The following is an 18,904-nucleotide window of genomic DNA, read 5'->3' on the forward strand; positions in this document are numbered from 1 at the left end:
CACCTTATGGACAAACCAATGAACTGAAAAGCAGTTATACCTTATGTAGCCACTTGAGGTGTATTAAACACTATAAATGTTTAAAAAAACTACTTAAAACAGTCAAATCCAACAGTACCATCTGTGCTAATCCCATTTACGAGCACTTTGTTGATGTCCTTCTATGCCTTGGCAATCCGAATGCTCGTCTCAATGCTTCTTAAATGTTGTGAGAGTCTCTTCCTCCACCACCTTCTCAGACAGTGAATTCCAAACTTCAACCATCCCTCTGTGGGGATAAAATATTCTTCCTTATAAATTGGTAATAAATTGTTGTCACATGTACCGTGAAAAAAAAGAGAGGTAGAAAAAAGGAGAGATAGGCTAGGAAAGATAAGAGGCATGGTTGGGGATGTGTTTGTGGGGATGACTTAAAGTGGGAGAATTTAGTGGGAGTGGAATGAACATTGAATTCTTCCACCTTAAGTAATCCCCACACCTCCCCCCCCACCATGCCTCTTCTTTTCTTCCCTTTCCTAACCTCTCTCTCTTTTATTTTACCCTCCTTCCCCCACTTTTTTCCCCTTACCTTTGACCCATCCCCCAGTGGATCTGCTCTCCCCTCCTCCCCTGCACCTGCCTATCACTATCTCTTACCTGCATCGACCTATCACCACCTTGTGCCCGCCCCCTTCCCATCTTTTGTCCACCTATCACTGCTCTGCTTTTCCCTCCTATATACTGGGCTTCCCCTTTTCCTATCTTCAGTCCTGAAGAAGGGTCCTGACCCGAAACGTTGACCGCCTGCTTTTCTCCACGGATGCTGCCTGGCCTGCTGAGTTCCTCCAGCATCATTGTGTTTTTCATCTAGAGTCCAGCATCTGCAGTCCTTTGTTTCTCTAGCAGCTCTACTAGCTGCAACAGTATTCTGCCCAATGCCATTTGTTTTAGATGATATAGATTGAGTGATAAATGTTAGTCAGGACATCAATAGATACACCTTTGCTCTTCTTTAGAATAAGCTCATTGGATCATTTTAAAAAGCCTCATCCAATAAATGAGTATGATACTCTCTCAATGCTACACTGATTCATTAGCCTAGATTTAGTATCCAGGTTTCAGAAGTGAGTTTTGAACCCATAATTTATAAATCATAGTTCTTGCAACTCATTTGTTACTGATAATTAATTATGGGCACACAACATTTCCTACCCTAACCTGCGTGTGATAGCTATTGAAATATTCAACTTTAGAATGTGGCATTGCTAGCAAGGACAGTGTTCATTGTCCATTGGCATTGTATCAGAATTGGCCAGTTCTGCTTCTATTCAGCCTGATTATTTGGTGGTAGGGCACTTTCTTGAACCGCCATTGTAATAGCTACAGTCATATCCAAGGGACAATTAAGAGCTAACCATGTTGGTGCAGGAGTCAGACATGGATCTGAGCTGCTGAGAAGATTCCTTTCCTCAATGGCCTTGTGAAGGTTGGGGATTAAGTCATTTCAAGAACATCATGGGGATTTTAAGCTCATGAACTCTTACCTCAGAGTTTCAAGTCCCACTCCAGAGATCTGAGCACAAAAACTAAGCTGACTCTGGTGTAGTTCTGCAGAAAGTTTTTATTTAGATGATATTTTAAACAACAGCCCTGGCCATTCTCCCTTGTGAGGGGATTATTTCAAAAAAGGCCAGAGGAATTATTCATGAACTGACAAATAGTTTTCTCTCTGTCAATACCACCGAGACAGATTACCTGCTCAATCTCATATTGCTGTGTGCAGGAGCTTCCTGTTTGTAAAGTGGTTGCCATTTTTCCTACATTGCAATAACATCTACATTTTAAAGTTTCTCATTGAACACAATGTGGTTTGGAATGTTCTGATAGAAACAGAAAACCACATGAAATAGAAGCAAGAACAGAGTATTTGTCCCCTTGAACCTGCTCCACCTTCAACAAGATCATGGTTGATTACCTGCTTCAATCACCATTTTCCTGAGCTGACCAGCAAGTCAGGCGGTGTTAATAGAGAGAGAAAAACTGAAGCAATATAGCAAATGGATAGTTGGCCACTTTCAATGCAATGGAGAAAGCGAGATATCTGAATTTGTAGAATTTGATACTGAACCCAGAACGGTGCTGCATACCCAAATGGAAGATAAGGTGTTGTTCCTCACATTTTCATTGGCCTTTATTATAATTCTGCAGGAGCCACAGGCAGATAGGCTGCAAGAGTGGGATGGAGAATTAAAGAGGCAGGCACCAGGAAATTGAGGGTTGCTTTTGCAGACTGAACAGGTGCTCAGCAAAGTGATCACACAATCTGCATTTGATTTCTCTAATGCGGAAACTTTATGATGATTCAGGGGTGTCCAGGAGCTCATCTTAGTCTGCATTTTAGGCCCATTCATGATCTTCAATGGTGCAAATGTCATTTTGAAATATTCAAACTGTAAGTGTTTTTCCTTCCTGTATTAAATCATTCCATTCAAATTGAATCTGAAAGATAGAATGTCAATACATAAATTATAGAAACATAACCAAAGAGTAGTCCCCACCTTCAAATGTAAATACACTTTATGCAGAACACTCGTTCGGAAAAGTTGCAAAGGCAATCCTTACTTGTTATGACCTTGTACCTTATTGTCTACCTGCAATGCACTTCCTTGTAGCTGTGACACTTTACTCTGTTATTGTTTTTACCTGTACTACCTCAATGTATCTGCACTGTGTAATGAATTGATCTGTACAAACAGCATGCAAGACAAGTTTTTCACTGTACCTCCGTACAAGTGACGATAATAAACCAATTCCAATATGACCTGTAATTCCAGATTCCTTAGCCAGGGCAAACAAACTCCCTATATTTTCCCTGTAGGTGATATTAAGAATGTTGCACGGTTCAATGAAGTTACCTCTCGCTCTTCAAAACTCAGATAATTCGAGAGAAGTAGAAATGCAAAAATAAAAACAAACTCAATGCATCTATCAGTATACATCCCAAATATATATATATAAAACACCGAAAAGAAGAAGAGCTCAGCACAATTTGCAGCAACCACGGAGAGCCTTCTCACCTGCATTTGCACCCAGCTGTTTGATTGACATGTAGCAGCAAGGCAGCAGGTGCGTTGTATCGGAAGGAGGCGTGGTTTGTGAAAGGCACCACCCACTCACTCCCATCAATCATAAAGCAATGGGGGGGGTAGGAAATAGGGGTGGGGCCAAATGCTCCGAGAAGCCCCGCCCCTTGCGGACTCTACAGCCAATCCAGCGGCGCAAACCCGCCGCGCGGTTTTCCATCACGTCCGAAATGGCAAGATGGGGCGGGGCCTGGGCCAACTGTCAATCGGCATGGGGGCGGGGCCTGGACCGGGGGCCGATCTGCGAGAGGACGGAACGGCGGCAGGTGGGGGCGTGGCCTATGCGAACTGTCCTGTCAATCCAGATGGGGGCGGTTCGAAGTTTCACGCGTGAGAGGGGCGGGGCCTGGAGCTGGTGTGGGGGCGGGGCCTGGTCCAACTGTCAATCAGGATGGGCGGTGGGACCTGGACCGGTGGCCGTTCTGTGAGAGGACAGAACGGCGAGGGGGGCGGGGCCTGGTCCAACTGTCAATCCGGATTGGGGGTGGGGCCGATCTGTCAGTGGACGGAACGGTGAGGGGGCGGGGCCTGGTCCAACTGTCAATCGGGATGGGGGCGGGACCTGTACCGATGGCCGATCTGTGAGAGGACGGAACAGCGAGGGGGGGCGGGGCCTGGGCCAACCGTCAATCCTGATTGGGGGAGGTTCGAGGAGTCAGGCAGCAGGGACGGGTGGGCGGGGCCGGGTTGCGGGGGCGGGGCGGGGCGGGGCCGGGTTGCGGGGGCGGGGCGGGGCGGGGCCTGGAGCAACCGTCAGTCAGCGAGCTCCTGGGCCGCCGTCATGTGAAGCCGGTTCCTCCGGCATCGCGAAGTAGGCGCCCTGACCTCCGTCTTTCATCGGAGATATTTGTTGACGGCGGCGGGGGTGGGGGAATGTCTGCCGGTCCCTGAGGCGGGGTCGTGGCGTGGAAAATGGCGGCGCTGAGGGTCAAGCTGCCGGGCTGCGGCTCGTCCGTCGATCCCGCCTTGCGGCTGCCGGCGGTGGATGGCGAGCGGCAGCAGGCTGCCGGCGACGTACCGGCGCCCCCAGAAGACAGGGACTACCAGCTGGATGACCTGGAGACGGTAGCCACCGTGGGTGAGTACCCGGCCCGGTAGTGGCCAACCCTCTTCCCCAGGGATCCGGAATTGTGCTCTGCCCCACTCCCATTCCCCCCACTCCCTCCTCCCCTCCTCTTCCCCATTCCCCCACCCCCTCCACCCCTCCCCACCCTCTCCTCCCTCCCCTCCCCACCCCCTCCTCTCCTCCCCATTCCCCCCAACCCCTCCTCCCCTCCCCAGCTCCCCTCCTCTCCCCCTCCCCCATTCCCCCCAACCCCTCCTCCCCTCCCCCCAACCCCTCCTCCCCTCCTCTCCCTTTCCCCCATTCCCCCCACCCCCTCCTCTCCCCCCTCCCCCATTCCCCCCACCCCCTCCTCCCCTCCCCCATTCCCCCCACCCCTCCTCCCCTCCCCCATTCCCCCCACCCCCTCCCCTCCCCCATTCCCCCACCCCCTCCCCTCCCCTATTCCCCCCTCCCCCATTCCCCCCACCCCCTCCCCCATTCCCCCACTCCCTCCTCCCCTCCCCAGCTCCCCACTCCCTCCTCCCCTCCCCCATTCCCCCCACCCCCTCCCCTCCCCATTCCCCCCACTCCCTCCCCCATTCCCCCCACCCCCCTCCCCTATTCCCCCCACTCCCTCCCCCATTCCCCCCACTCCCCCCCTCCCCTCCCCCATTCCCCCACTCCCCCCCTCCCCTCCCCCATTCCCCCCACCCCCTCCTCCCCTCCCCCATTCCCCCCACCCCCTCCTCCCCTCCCCCATTCCCCCCTCCCCCCATTCCCCCCACCTCCTCCCCCCCCACCCCCCCCCACCTACCTCCTTCCAATCAGTTGCCTCCCATCCCGTGACCATTTTTGCAATTAAAAACATATCTGCTTACAAAATGCAATTTCTCCATTGCATTCAGCGAGGTGCATTAATGCAACCTCTGCTTGTTCATAGTTTTTCTTTCGCTGCAGATCTATTTTTCTTAAAACAGCTGTTAATTACACTCTCTGTCAACATTGGAAGTTTGTGCAAGTGATGTGTGTTCGATCGTTCTACTTATTATTAAATATCTGTTATTGCACGTTTGTATAAACTTCCCATATTTATCATGAGGTGTTTTAATTAACCTGTGCACGGCAGTATTTGTTATCAATTACTTGCACAGACTTGTTCTAATCAGGTACGGATGTATGTTTGGTGTTGGGGAAAGATGGCAAATCTTTTTGTGTTCCTGAACTTTGTATGTCGTCTTGGCTTTCCAGTCAAATTTATGCCATCAAAGTGACTGCTTTCTTTTCGGAGAGCTGTTTCTGCATTGATGGGCTTTATGGATGCAATGCAGCCATAAATCAAAGTGGCTTTAATTTGATCTTTACGGGAGATCGGTTTTTGATGCAACGTTTCCGTTGTCGCGGTTGTATGTTTTAAGCTTTATCTTCTTCCTTTTTATTCGTTGAATGTGATGCTAATGGTGTTTTATTAGAAGGGCTCACAGACGTGGAAGTAGCTATCGATCTCTTTTGGTCATTTGTAATAGTAGATATCGTGAATTACTTGGGTATTTAGCATAATCAGTGGTGTAATCAGTATTATGCCCAATAATATAGTTCGTAGAAAAGTCATGCTATCAGTTATTTTAATTGTGGGGCAATGATGGATTGGATTTGTCATGATCCAACTGAAATCATTGGTTTCTTTTTCGAGCGCACCTTAATTACGACTTTGGCATTTGTTCAATTGTAATCCCGTTTACTTTGAAGGTTAAAGTTCCTCGGTGTCATTCATTTAATTTTTTTTAGCTGAATTTTAATGGGTGAATTTTAAAGAGCATATTTGTTTTTGTAGAGCAGTTTTTAACCGTTCCGGAAGGATGAGGGGGAGATCTCATTGAAACCTACCGAATACCTAAAGGCCTGGATAGAGTAGACATGGAGAGAATGTCTCCATTAGTAGGAGAGTCTAGGATCCGAGGGCACAGCCTCTGAATAAAAGGACGCCCCTTTAGAACTGAGATCAGGAGGAATTTCTTCAACCAGAGGGTGATCAATCAATGGAATTCCTTGCCAAGGAGGGCTGTGGAGGCCAAGTCATTAGGTGTATTTAAGGCATAGATGGGTTCTTGATTGGTAAGGAGGTTAAGGCTTACGAGGAGAAGACAGAAAAATGGGATTGTGGAAAAAAATCAGCCGCGATTGAATAGCGGAGCAGACTTCATGGGCCAAATGACTTCTGATCCAAACTTCGTGAGCTGTTTTGGGTGATTTATTACTCATTGGATGACATATTGCCACAAGCATATCATCAGTTGGAACTAATGAAACACGTTAGAAATGTTGAATGTTACCTTGTGTAATAATACAAATTTACTTGATTATGGGATATGAGTTAAGGGAGACCAATCCGCTTTTCCGCTTTTATTGCTACTGCATAAACTGGCTACAATATTGTGAATTTGCGCAAGTTGAAGTGTTGAATTTTATGTTTGTGTTTATTGCAGCAGTTGAGATTTAACTAGATGAAAAGATCAGTTAAAACTAATTTATTCTGTTGCAAGATAAAAACTGAAAATGCTGGAAATACTCAGGTCAGGCTGTGTCTGTGGGATGAGAAGCAGAGTTACTGTTTCGGGTCAATGGCACTTTGTTAGAACTGGGGAGGAGATGAAGCTTGTTAAGTTGCAGGGAGGGTGGAGGGAGGATGTCTTTGATAATGTAAACCTGGGTGACCATGGGGTTAAGTGCTAAATAAAGTTATCCTGGTCAGTGAGTGAATGGGAGCAGTTAGAGTGAGAATGTGGACAAAAGAACATAGGACGTGGACAGAGAACATTTTCTGTTTCTTTTAGACTTCTAGCATCTGGAGATTTTTATCTTTCACTGTTCTGTGGCAGTTAGCTTTGCAAACTAGGAACTTGGAGCTTTCCTCCAACTGGAATTTTTTTTGCATTGTGTGGGTTGGTTTTGTGTGTGTTTGAGTGTGTGTTGTATCTAATTTAGATCTTGGAGATTTTTAATAAAATAGAAAATGCTGGAAATACATATACAAAGTGAGAAACAGTGAACATTTTCAGGTATCTAATTTTTACGTCAGATTACGTGAATGGTCATGGATCTGAAAGTGTAAATTAGTTTTTCCCTCTATAGATGCTGCCTGACTTGCTATGTCTGCATTTCCTGCATTTTCTGTTTTTGCTTCAGATTTCCAGCATCTGGAGTTTTATTTTTGCATTTTGATTAATTATTATTAATTGAATAAAAACTGTAATTGATCTGTTGGACCACAAAAAGTGAATATTTATTTACAGGGTGAAGCCAAGGTTAGTGTCAGGTTATCAATGATGGCCCACTATGAATAACTTGCTGTCTAGACTTGTGAAGTTTTGTTTCTCTGTGATCCAGCATCCAAACATGGGTTGCAGCCTTAATGTGGATAAGGGCATCCAAAAAAAGTCAACAATTACAGGCGTTAAATTGAATCACCTAATTTGGCTAATTTTGTATTTCTGCTTTCTTAACTTGATTACTGCAAATACATCAGATACCAGATGGAATTTTACTAAATGCTTCCTAGCCAGAATGGTGCTCATTTTTCATTTGCAATAACTTTCAACTAACATGGTTAGTAGACAATTCGATGCTGTCTTCACTGAGTTTTCATTTAGTGAAGAGGACATCAAAGGTTTTCTGATAACCTGGCATCTTATTGTTCAGGAATCCTGATGGTCCTGAATCTGGCTTATTCATTGGTTTAGAAGGTGAGACTGGTGTTCAGAATGCACTTGGATTGTGTGGTTGGGGTCAGGATCTGGATTGTGGAGCAGGTGGTGTCCAGGAGTTGAATGTGGGTAGGTTTGCAGCTGAAACCGGGATCTGAAGTGCTTATAGATTTTCCACTTCATTTAAGCTCATGGGGTAAACTGGAAAAAAATTATTATACTACTGTGCAAATGCTTAAAAAAAGAACTATTAGGAGCAACTTCCAATTATCTGGAATTTCTACTGGTTTGAGACTACCAATATCCCAGGGGTGCCAGATTATTGAAGTTTTACTATATTGGTTGTGATTATTGTATGCAAAGTCAAAGTTGAGTTTATTGTCATATACACAAATACATGTATGCACAGGTGCAATGAAAAACTTACTTGCAGCAGCAGCATCACAGGCACATAGCATCATACAAGTAGTATTTACAAGAAAAACAAACATAGATGCAATTTTTACAAGAACACAATTAGAATAAAAAGTCCATGTTAGTGCAAAGTGATCGGTGGTCATAGTGTTGCTAAACTGTAGTGATTAAGGTTGTGCTGGTTGGTTCAAGAATCGAATGGTTGAAGGGGAATAGGTGTTCTTGAACCTGGTGGTGTGGGACTTCAGGCTGTCATGAGAACATGTTGACACTAGCTTTCTTCACTTGTTAACCCAAGAGCTAACAATGGGCTATCAGTTCTGAAAATGGTATTCTGTATCCTAATACAATAAAAGAATTATTAGACCTTGCAAAGCATTTACTTTATTTTGGCCTGTTGTAAGATGAAATTTTAACTAAAACCATTATGTACTAGGTATCTCTGTTAAGAATCTGAAAACATGAGTTGCATTGTATTCAGGGGACATGGATCATACGTGTGGGAGCATATGGTGTACTTCCCAGTACCCATGATGATGGTGATTCATCTCTTGAGGATTTCGAACATTTTGACCCAGTGGTGAGAGGAGCAGCTGTGCAGTTGGACAGAATGATGATGGAGGGGATGGTGCTGCTGTGATTTTAGTACTGTATGCCACTGACCAATTTAAGTTAAAAGCGTTGTATGTTGTCTATTTTTTTTTTTAGTGTGCTTGCTTTTTGTCAGGCTTGTCTAATAATCCTGAATTTATTTTTGGGTTACCTTGTGCAGTGTTGTCTCATTTGGTAGGTTTATTTCAACAGCTAAATAAATGGTAGCCTTACCTTTATCCCCCTGTGCCTGCACCTCAACAAGTTCTATGCCTGCCATGACGCTGAGCTCTTCTTCTGCCGTCTCCAGGCCTCCTACTTCGGCTAGGATTCCCCACCTATGGCTGACCCCTTCTCCCTCCATAAGCCCTCTTCCTCTTCTTGGACACCTCGTCCTGGCCTTCTGCCCGCTGTAGATCTCTTCATCTCTAACTGTCAACACGACATTAACCGTCTCAACTTCCCACTCTCGTAACCCATTCCATCCTCACCCCCTCTGAATGCACTGCTCTCCACTCTCTCCGTACTAATGCTAATCCTATTATCGAACCTGCAGGCAAAGGTGCTGTTACATTGCCGAGGCCAGACATCAATTCTCGGACACCTCCTCTTACCTCAACCATTGTCTCCCGCACTATCACTGACCTCATCACCTCTGGGGATCTCCCCTCTAATGCTTCCAACCTCAGTTCCCTTACCCTCCTGCGCTGTCTGTTTCTACCTCCTACCCAAGATCCACAAACCTAACTGTCCTATTAAGCCCATTATTTCTGCCTGCTCCTGCCCCATTGAATTCATGTCTTCATATCTTGACTCTATTCATCCCCCTTGGTCCAGTCCCTTCACACCTACATCCTTAACACTTCATGTGCCCTCCATCACTTCAACAATTTTCAGTTCCCCGGCCCTGACTGCTTCATTTTCACTATGGGCGTCAAATCCCTGTACACTTCCATCCCCCGTCAGGAAGGCCTTAAGGCTCTCTGCTTCTTTCTTGACAACAGACCCAACCAGTTCCCCTCCGCTGCCACCCTCCTCCATCTGACAGAACTGGTACTTGCCCTCAACAACTTCTCTTTTGGCTCCTCCCACTTTCTCCGAACTAATGGTGTAGCCATGGACACTTGTATGGGCCCCATCTATGCCTGCCTTTTCGTCGGGTATGTGGAACAGTCCATGTTCCAAGCCTACACCAGTAACGTTCCCCAACTCTTTGTCTGCTACATTGATGACTGCGTTGCGTCTGCTTCCTGCACCCATGCTGAGCTCGTCAATTTCATCAACTTTGCCTTCAACTTCCACCCTGCCCTCAAATTTACTTGGTCCATCTCCAACACTTCTCTCCCCTTTCTGGATCTCTCCATCTCCAGAGACAGATTAACCACAGACATCTTTTACAAACCCACTAACGCCCACAGTTGTCTTGACTACAATATTTCAGTGAGATTAAATTTTCTTCAGCTGATTTAGTATATCCCTTTCTGACTAAGCGATATCAGAGCATTGATAGTTTATAATAATGTAGGCACATTAACAGTTTTTATACCATGGAGCATAAGTGCCTATGAAATAAAATATCTAAATTATTAATGTTTTCAAATACACTTCAATAAACATCACTACGTTATTAATGAAGTTCTCCTGACAAGTCCGAGATGATACATTTTGGGAAGTCAAATAGGGTAGGACATGTACAGTAAAGGTTAGTGGACTTGAACAGAGAGACTTTGGGGTTCAAGTCTGTAGTTCCTGAAAGTGGCAACAGAGGTTGATAGAGTGGTAAAGATGGCATATGGCATGATTGCTTTCATAGGTTGAGGCATAGAATATAAGAGTTGGGATGTTATGTTGCAACTTTACAAAACACCTGTTCGGCCACACTAGGAGCATTGTGTGCAATTTTGGTCACCACACTATCATGGATGTGATTGCACCGGAGAGTGCAGAGGAGATTCACCAGGATGTTGGCTGGATTGGACAACTTCAGTTATGGGGAGAGATTGGATAGGCTGGGCTTGTTTTCCTGGAGTGAAGGAGGCTGAGGGGGGACCCTGATAGAAGTATATAAGATTATGAGAGGTGCGGATAGGGTAGATGGTCAAAATCTTTTTCCAATTGTCACAAACCAGCAACAAAAGAAACACACTGAGCATGATTCAGCGTTAAAAACTATTTTATTAATCACTACTTATGATAATACGTAAAATAAAAGTAAAAATGTTAGTATGTTAGAATTCAAGAATGTTAAACCTCGAACGTTAACCCCAAAACTAAACTCTTCGTGTGTGTGTGTGACAAAGTCCAAAACTCCCAGTTCCTGAATGGTTCTTAAAGTTCAGTTCCGCAAGCCATAAGGTGAAACATGAGCAAGGGCTTCTTCAACAACCACCGTTGTCTGAAGATAAGATGTAGATGTAGAAAAACATAGAGTACATACGAAATCCAAATGTTCCACGATGGAACCCAAACGACACTTCAGTGTTTACTCGGTAGTGACTTCCTCACCCCGAAAAGCATCCGAACCGTGGTCGTCCACATACAAATACCTGTTTCCTTCTACAGGTCAGCAACAAAGTGAACTCCACCGGATTACTTCCAACTTCCATACATGGATTTCAGTGGCAAACACAGTTATTGTTTCTCATCCATCGATAGAGAAAACAAGCAGGCTGGTGTCTCTCTCCCTTCTCTCTCTCTCCTTCTTCTTCTTCCTTCTTCAACAACGTCATTACGTCCTTTATCTTCTATTGACGTAAGCACACCCCACACACACATACACACACTCTCTATCTTAAAGGGACTTTCACTGAGTCCGTAACACAATGGTGAGTGTTTTCAAAAACACGAGGGTATAGGTTTAAGGTTAGAGTAAGGAGTTTCAAAGAGGGTTTAAGGGGTAAGCTTTTTACACAGAATGGTTGATATCTGAAACTTGCTGCCAGAGGAGATGGTGGAATTGGATATAATTATTATGTTAAAGAAGTACTTAGGCAGACATTTAAGTAGGCAAGGCATAGAAGGATGCAGGCAAATGGGATTAGTGTAGATGGACAAAATGTTTGGCCTGGACATGGTGGGCCGAAGGGACCTTTACTGTGCTGTATAACTCTTGATTCTTTTCTTGCAGTGATATTATTCCCAACAAACAACAACATTGAAAATTATTTGCATATTCTAAAAGTTTTTAATTTGTACTGAATTTATGAATTGATGTGGAAATTTTAATAGATCTCTTGAGACATTGGTTATCTTTTGCTGCTTTCATGTACAAGCTGTGGCACATAGTATATTCTGCTTTTGTAGGAGCAGGGGTTGGCCATGTGGCCCCTTAAACCTGTTGCACCATTCAGTAAGATTATGGCTGATCTTGGCTTGTGCTCCACTTTCCTGATTTGTTTCCTATAATCCTCGACTCTTCTATAGTCCAAAAATCTGTCTTTGTCCTTGAATATATTCAATGATCTGGCTTTCTTAGTTGTCTAGGTAAAGAATTCCAAAGATTCATGATCTCTGAGAGAAGAAATTCCTCCTCTGTTTTGAATAAGTGACTCTTTTGTTTCGTAAAGAATCAGAATCAGGTTTATTATCACTGACATATGTCTTGAAGTTTGTTGTTTTGCGACAGCAGTACAGTACAAGACATAAAACTGCCTATAAGTTACAAAAATAACCAGTGTGAAAGAGGAATAATGAGGTAGTGTCATGGACCTTTCAGAAGTCTATTGGTGGAGGGGAAGAAGCTGTTCCTGGAACGTTGAGTGTGTCTTCAGGTTCCTGTACCACCTCCTTGATGGTAGTAACGTGAAGAGAGCGTGTCCTGGGTGGTGAAGGTCCTTGATGATGGATGCTGCCTTAGGCACCGCCTCTTGAAGATGTCCTTGATGGCATAAAGGAAAACATCGTGTAGATAGTTTTTGGAAAAGATGCATTTACGTGTATTATCACCAATTAGTTACTGATAGCTGGCGTACTGCTTTGCCTCAAATTAAGGTGAGTTATTGTATGCTTGTATAAATTTGCCTTTCATTCTTCTAAACCCCACTTGGTATATGCTCATGCTTTCTTAGTAAGGCATTCCATTCATCACAGGAACCAACCTGGTGATGTTTTGACTTGCCTTCAGTGCAAGCCTATCCCTTAAATGAGGAAAACAAAACTGGCTACATCAAAGATGTATATAGTTGCAGCAAGACTTTACTACTTTTACGTGCCAGACATTCTGCAATTAAGGCTAATATTCTAGTGGAACAGTGTTTCTGCAACCTGGGCTTTTAAGACCAGAATATTTAATTACACAAATGATGTCAGTTTAATTGTTGGCAGTCTACAAACTGGTTGCTTCTAAATTTCCCTCGAGGTTAAAATGCAAATTGTTCATTGGAAATGAAAGAACATATAAAATAATACAAAATTAGCATCTTTCTCTGGATTTGTAGGCACTCGGCTCTATATCTAATGAATATTTAAAAATACATCTGTGGTGATTGATGGGTTTATTTCAATTATTCTGCATCTTTTGTCTTTTAGTTCCCTGATTGAAACAGTAAAAGAGTGAGGAGGCATCTTATCTTGAGGTGCAAAATTGTTTCTCGGGTGTTTTTTTTTAGAAAAAATGAATATTTATTGCCAGTGCTGATGTTGAAGTTGTTGACTGATCACACTTGATCAGATTATCTAAATATTTCCTCTGTTTCCTCCTACCTCATTAAATATATTTAAGATAGGTTTTTGCATAGTAGGGGAGTTAAGGATAATGGGGGAAAAAGCAGGTTGGTGGATCTAAGTCCACAGCCAGATCAGCCATGATCTTATTGAATGGCGGAGCAGGCTCGACGGGCCAGATGGCCGACTCCTATTTCGTATGTTATTATGTTTATGTTCAATAAAGCTGTGACTAATTGATTTTGAAAGTATGACATTTCTGACTTTGATATCTTCAAGATCCTTAGAGCCATGACGGGGTAGATGTCGAGATTCAGCCACTAGTGCATACACCCCAAATGAGGGGACATGGTCACGAGATTGGGGGACAGTTGCTCGGGGCTGAGTCCCCTACTCTTCCACATAAAGTTTGCATTATTTGCTTGTTGGCGTTATTTGCTGGGTTTACATTATGTAGATAATCTAGGTATACATGTTTTTAATTGTTTTGTGAATAATGCAGTTCATAATTTGGATATTTAATATTAATCAGCAGATCATGGAGATTGCTCTGTTATACTGAGTAAATTATTGACAGTATTTTTGGGTATTAAGATTTTATATTCCAGTTTTCTGTTAGGTGACTGTAAAGTATAGGCATTGGACCACATGCTAATTGGTTCCTTAAAAATATGTATACTTCATACATTATTCAGTTTGAACTGAAATAGCTCGTTAAAATCTCTGAGATCATATTTTAAAACATTATTTTTGCATCATGTCCCATTTAAATTGGGAATGTTTTGCCTTTTGCGGGTGTTGCATGCAACAAAAGTAAATGATTTGCAAGCTTTGCCCCCAACCCACCAGCCCCTACATTAGAAGACTGTGGGATCTCCTACCCATATAAAGAGTATGATTTTTCACTTATCACTAGCCCTTCTACCTCTCTTCAAACACTGGAAAAGTATTTGTAATCAATCAGCTCTTAAAAGCATTCCTTCATGTAGTGTTCTTAAAATGAATCTGTCTGCTGCTGGAACTGCTGTACCAAAGGATGCTTTCAAGATTCAAGAAACATTAACTGTCTTTTTCCACTGTGCCCATGTTGCCTGTCAAGTACTGATCTATATTGATCCATGAGTGTTTCCACCATAATCTATTTTTATCTTTGGAAGGTTTCAATGCTGTTGAATGTCCCTGAATTTTCACAAACATTTACAAAAATTACAAAAAGATCAAAACAATTTGCTGAATATTTTAAACAAGTATTTTTAAAAACAATTTAAAAGCATTGAAGCAAAATTCAAGTTGTCTTTTAATTGGCTAGGTTCCTTTTGGATGTTTCCCACCATTCAAATGAATGGACTTGTTCTTCCTCTCATTCTACCTGGGGCACGTTCAGTTGGCAGATTCCCCAACATGGCATCTGGAGAATTGCAACAGGTTTCATACTCTGCTGCTGAACCCTGTGATGAGTCCAGCAACAGAGCACAGATGGGAAATCACTGTCTAAGGATCACGACCAAGTTCCAGACTTCAGCTTTCATGTGAGAATCCTGAATTTGATATTACTTACTGATGAGTGCCAGTAGTTTGGCACAGAACTGCTGACATTCCCCAGCAAGTTCCAGGCTGTCATACTGGCAGCAATCGCACTCAATAACATCATAAAATGCATTTGTTTGCGGTATTTGCATGTGATTGCAATCAGAAAATAAAACATGAGCTGTCAGATGACATTAAAGAACATGCTTATTTAAGTCCCTTCTCTTCTCTCCTCTCCTTCCCTCTTTGTAGATCGAGGATGACTTGCTTCCACTCCAATTCTGGGGTGACTGATGAGACCACTGGGATCTATAGACTGTTCTACTGATGGGACAAGTACCACCCCATGGGATGGGTTAGTGGGCAGTTTGTGAGGTAATGTGGTGTTAATGTTGGGCTTCCATGTGCTCCCAAATCACACATGCTATGTTCTCAGTGCAATCCCAAATGCCTTTTGTCCACTTTATACAGTCACAGGCTAAATTTACTAGGAACCTATAAAGATGCTGCAATTGGTTCAAAGACCCTTTGATAGCATCCTTCAGTCTTTTCCTCTGGTAATCTGTCCCCTTGATAGAGCTTGGAATTGGGAGGCTTGTGATGGGCTTTCAAACAATATGGCCTTCCCAACAGAACCAAAGGAGTGTAATTAGGGCCTTGGTGCTAGTAACGTTGGCTGGTATAGAACAAAACAGTACAGCAGGAGAAAAGGTCCTTTGGCCCACGACGTCTGTGCCGAGCACAATGCCATATTAAACTAATCCTTTCTGCCTGCACCTGATCCATATCTCTCCATTCTTTGCATATTTATGTTCCTATCCTAAAGCCTCTTCTGCTTATCTGCTTCCACCTCTACCACTGGCAGCATGTTCCAGGCACCTTGTATACAGAAAAAAGCTTGCCCAGCACATCCCCTTTTAAACTTTCCCCTCTCACTTTAAAGCTATGCCCTCTAGTATTCAACATTTGTACCGTGGGAGAAAGATTCTGGCTGTCTACCCTATCTATGCCTCTCATAATCTTATAAACTTCTATCAGGTATCCCCTCAACCTCCACTTCAGAGAAAACAATCCAAGTTTGTCAAACCTCTCCCTATAGATAATAGCCTCTGATCCAGGCAGCATCCTAATAAACCTCTTCTGCACCCTCTCCAAAGCTCTCACATTTTTCCTATAATGGGGTGACCAGAACTGCATGCAATACTCCAAGTGTGGCCTAACCAAAGTTTTATACAGCTGCATCATGGCTTCCTGACTCTGTGCCCCTAGCGATGAATGCAAGCATGCCATATGCTGCTTTTACCACTCTATCTACTTGTATTACCACTTTCAGGGAGGTAATACAAGAAGTACAGAGGGACCCCAAGATCCCTCTCTACTGACAGCTAACCTTGCAAAATGCTATTTCCATAAAAGTAATAAAAAATTTTTTTTTAGGTTGAGACAATATGCTGAGAACTTCTTTTAAAAAGAAAAATTAAGTACTGTGTAAAATTGAACAAATCATGGTGGCTGACATTCCTTGGTAGAAATGTTGGTAGGGTAAAACTTCTGTTAGGAGTTTACCCTTCTGAACATCCTACTGGTTTCCATTCTGTAATGTAATTCTACATTTACTGGACCTCTTTTCCTGCAAATAACTTGCTTTTCTTTCTTTAAAAAAGCAAAGCTATAATTTTGTGTTCCAGTGAGTTCTTCTCCTCTGTGGTTAAGAAGGCATATGGTGTATTGTCCTTCATCAATCGGGGAATTGAATTTAGGAGTCGAGAGGTATTGTTGCAGCTATATAGGTCCCTGGTCAGACCCCACTTGGAGTACTGTGCTCAGTTCTGAAAGGATGTGGAAGCCATAGAAAGGGTGCAGAGGAGATTTACTAGGATGCTGCCTGGAATGTGGAGCATGCCTTATGAAAGTAGGTTGAGGGAACTCTGCTTTTTCTCCCTGGAGCGACTGAGGATGAGGGGGGACCTGATAGAGGTATATAAGATGATGAGAGGTATTGATCAGGTAGATAGTCAGAGGCTTTTCCCTAGGGCTGAAATGGTGGCCATAAGAGGACATAGGTTTAAGGTGCTGGGGAGTAGGTGTAGAGATGATGTCAGGGGTAAGTTTTTTACTCAGAGTGGTGAGTACGTGGAATGGGCAGCCAGCAACGGTGGTGGAGGCGGATATGATAGGGTCTTCTAAGAGACTGTTAGGTAGGTATATGGAGCTGAGTAAAATAGAGGGCTATGGGTAAGCCTAGTAATTTCTAGGGTAGGGACATGTTCGGCACAGCTTTGCGGGCCAAAGGGCCTGAATTGTGCTGTAGTTTTTTGAAGTTTTTTCTATGTTTCTATTTCAGTAAAGTTACACTATTTATTGCCCTCTCAAAAATACCTTTGGTGATAAAAGCCTAAATTGTGATCTATCCCATTTGTATAGAGCCTGACAGAACTTCCTGAGGAAAAGTAGGTAACGATGCTATCTAGTTCAAAGGTGGATTATTTGAACAAAAGATGTTGATTCTCTTTTCCCATTATCTAATTCTGTTATCTTTAATTATCAGCACCTCAATAACTTCCCCTTGCTGTACAATAGTAATCTTATTTTCATTTCAGTACACGCTTGGTGGAGTAGTGGATAGTGTGCACCTTGTACTTGCAGACTAGCTCATGCATGCTTATAAACAGAAAATAAGAGCAGGAGTAGACCGTTCACCCTTTTGAGTCTTCTGCAACATGATTACGGCTGAACAACTATCACAATACCATATTTTGGCTCTCTCTCCATACTTGTTTTGCTCCTGCAAACTTTTTCCTTGATAAAAATATTCAGTGACTTGATCTCTGCAGTCCTCTTTGGTTGCAAATTCCAACTTCTAAGTGATTTTTTTTTCTTATCTCAGTCTTAAATCTCCTGCTCTGTAACCTAGACTGTGACCCTTTGATCTACACATCCTGGCCAGGGAAACATTCTCTGTCCAATCCTGTCAAAATGTTAAGTTTCAATTAGATTGCCCCTCGTTCTTCTAAACTCTAGTGAATCCAAACAGTTGACCAAATATTTTCTCGTATGGCAATTCCACTATCCCAAGAATAAGACTAGTGAATCTTTTTTGGCAAGAAAGCAGACCAAAATACTTGTGGTGACAAGGCCCCAGATAATTGTAGTATGACATCCTTGCTCCTGTATTCAAGTTGACCCTTACAGGAAGAGGATTTGTCATTTGCTTCCTTAGCTGCTTGTTGAACTAACATGTTTGCTTTCAGTGACATGGACAACCAGGTCACTTTTTGCAGAAAAACTTTCCGATCCAACACCACTTAAATAATGCTCTTTCATTCTGTCTTTCTTGCTGATAAGATAAGATGTTTATTAGTCACATGTACATCGAAACACACAGTGAAATACATCTTTTGCGTAGTGATTTTGGGGGGCAGCCCGCAAGTGTCGCCACACTTCCGGCGCCAACGTAGCATGCCCATAACTTCCTAACCTGTACGTCTTTGGAATGTGGGAGGAAACCGGAGCACCCGGAGGAAACCCACACAGACACGGGGAGAACGTACAAACTCCTTACAGACAGTGGCCGGATTTGAACCCCGGGTCTCTGGCACTGTAAAGCATTATGCTAACCACTATGCTACCGTGCCTGGATATGTCACATTTATCCGTGCTATATTGCATCTGCCAGATTTTTGCCCACTTGCTCAATCTGTCTAAGTCGCCTCTTTGCATCCGTCTCAAAATTTATAATCCTTCCATGTTTAATGATGCCGGTAAACTTTGAAATATTATATTTGGTTCCCTCTCAAAAATCATTGATAACTACTATGAATACTTGTGACCCAAACACAGAA

General features: G+C 43.3%; 1 protein-coding gene across 3 annotated transcripts in view; it reads left to right on the forward strand.

The window, feature by feature from the left end:
* Positions 1-3,874: 3,874 nt before the first annotated feature.
* The window catches only part of prkx (protein kinase X-linked), an 85,238-nt gene continuing 70,208 nt past the window's right edge, over positions 3,875-18,904 (forward strand). For all 3 annotated transcript variants that reach the window (XM_052026080.1, XM_052026081.1, XM_052026082.1), the window contains exon 1: positions 3,875-4,200. In XM_052026080.1, the coding sequence (XP_051882040.1) occupies positions 4,035-4,200 (166 nt within the window). In that variant the 5' untranslated portion in view covers positions 3,875-4,034. The remainder of the gene's footprint in view (positions 4,201-18,904) is intronic.

This window comes from Pristis pectinata, chromosome 11 (genome assembly GCF_009764475.1).
Source record: "Pristis pectinata isolate sPriPec2 chromosome 11, sPriPec2.1.pri, whole genome shotgun sequence".
Taxonomy (NCBI): domain Eukaryota; kingdom Metazoa; phylum Chordata; class Chondrichthyes; order Rhinopristiformes; family Pristidae; genus Pristis; species Pristis pectinata.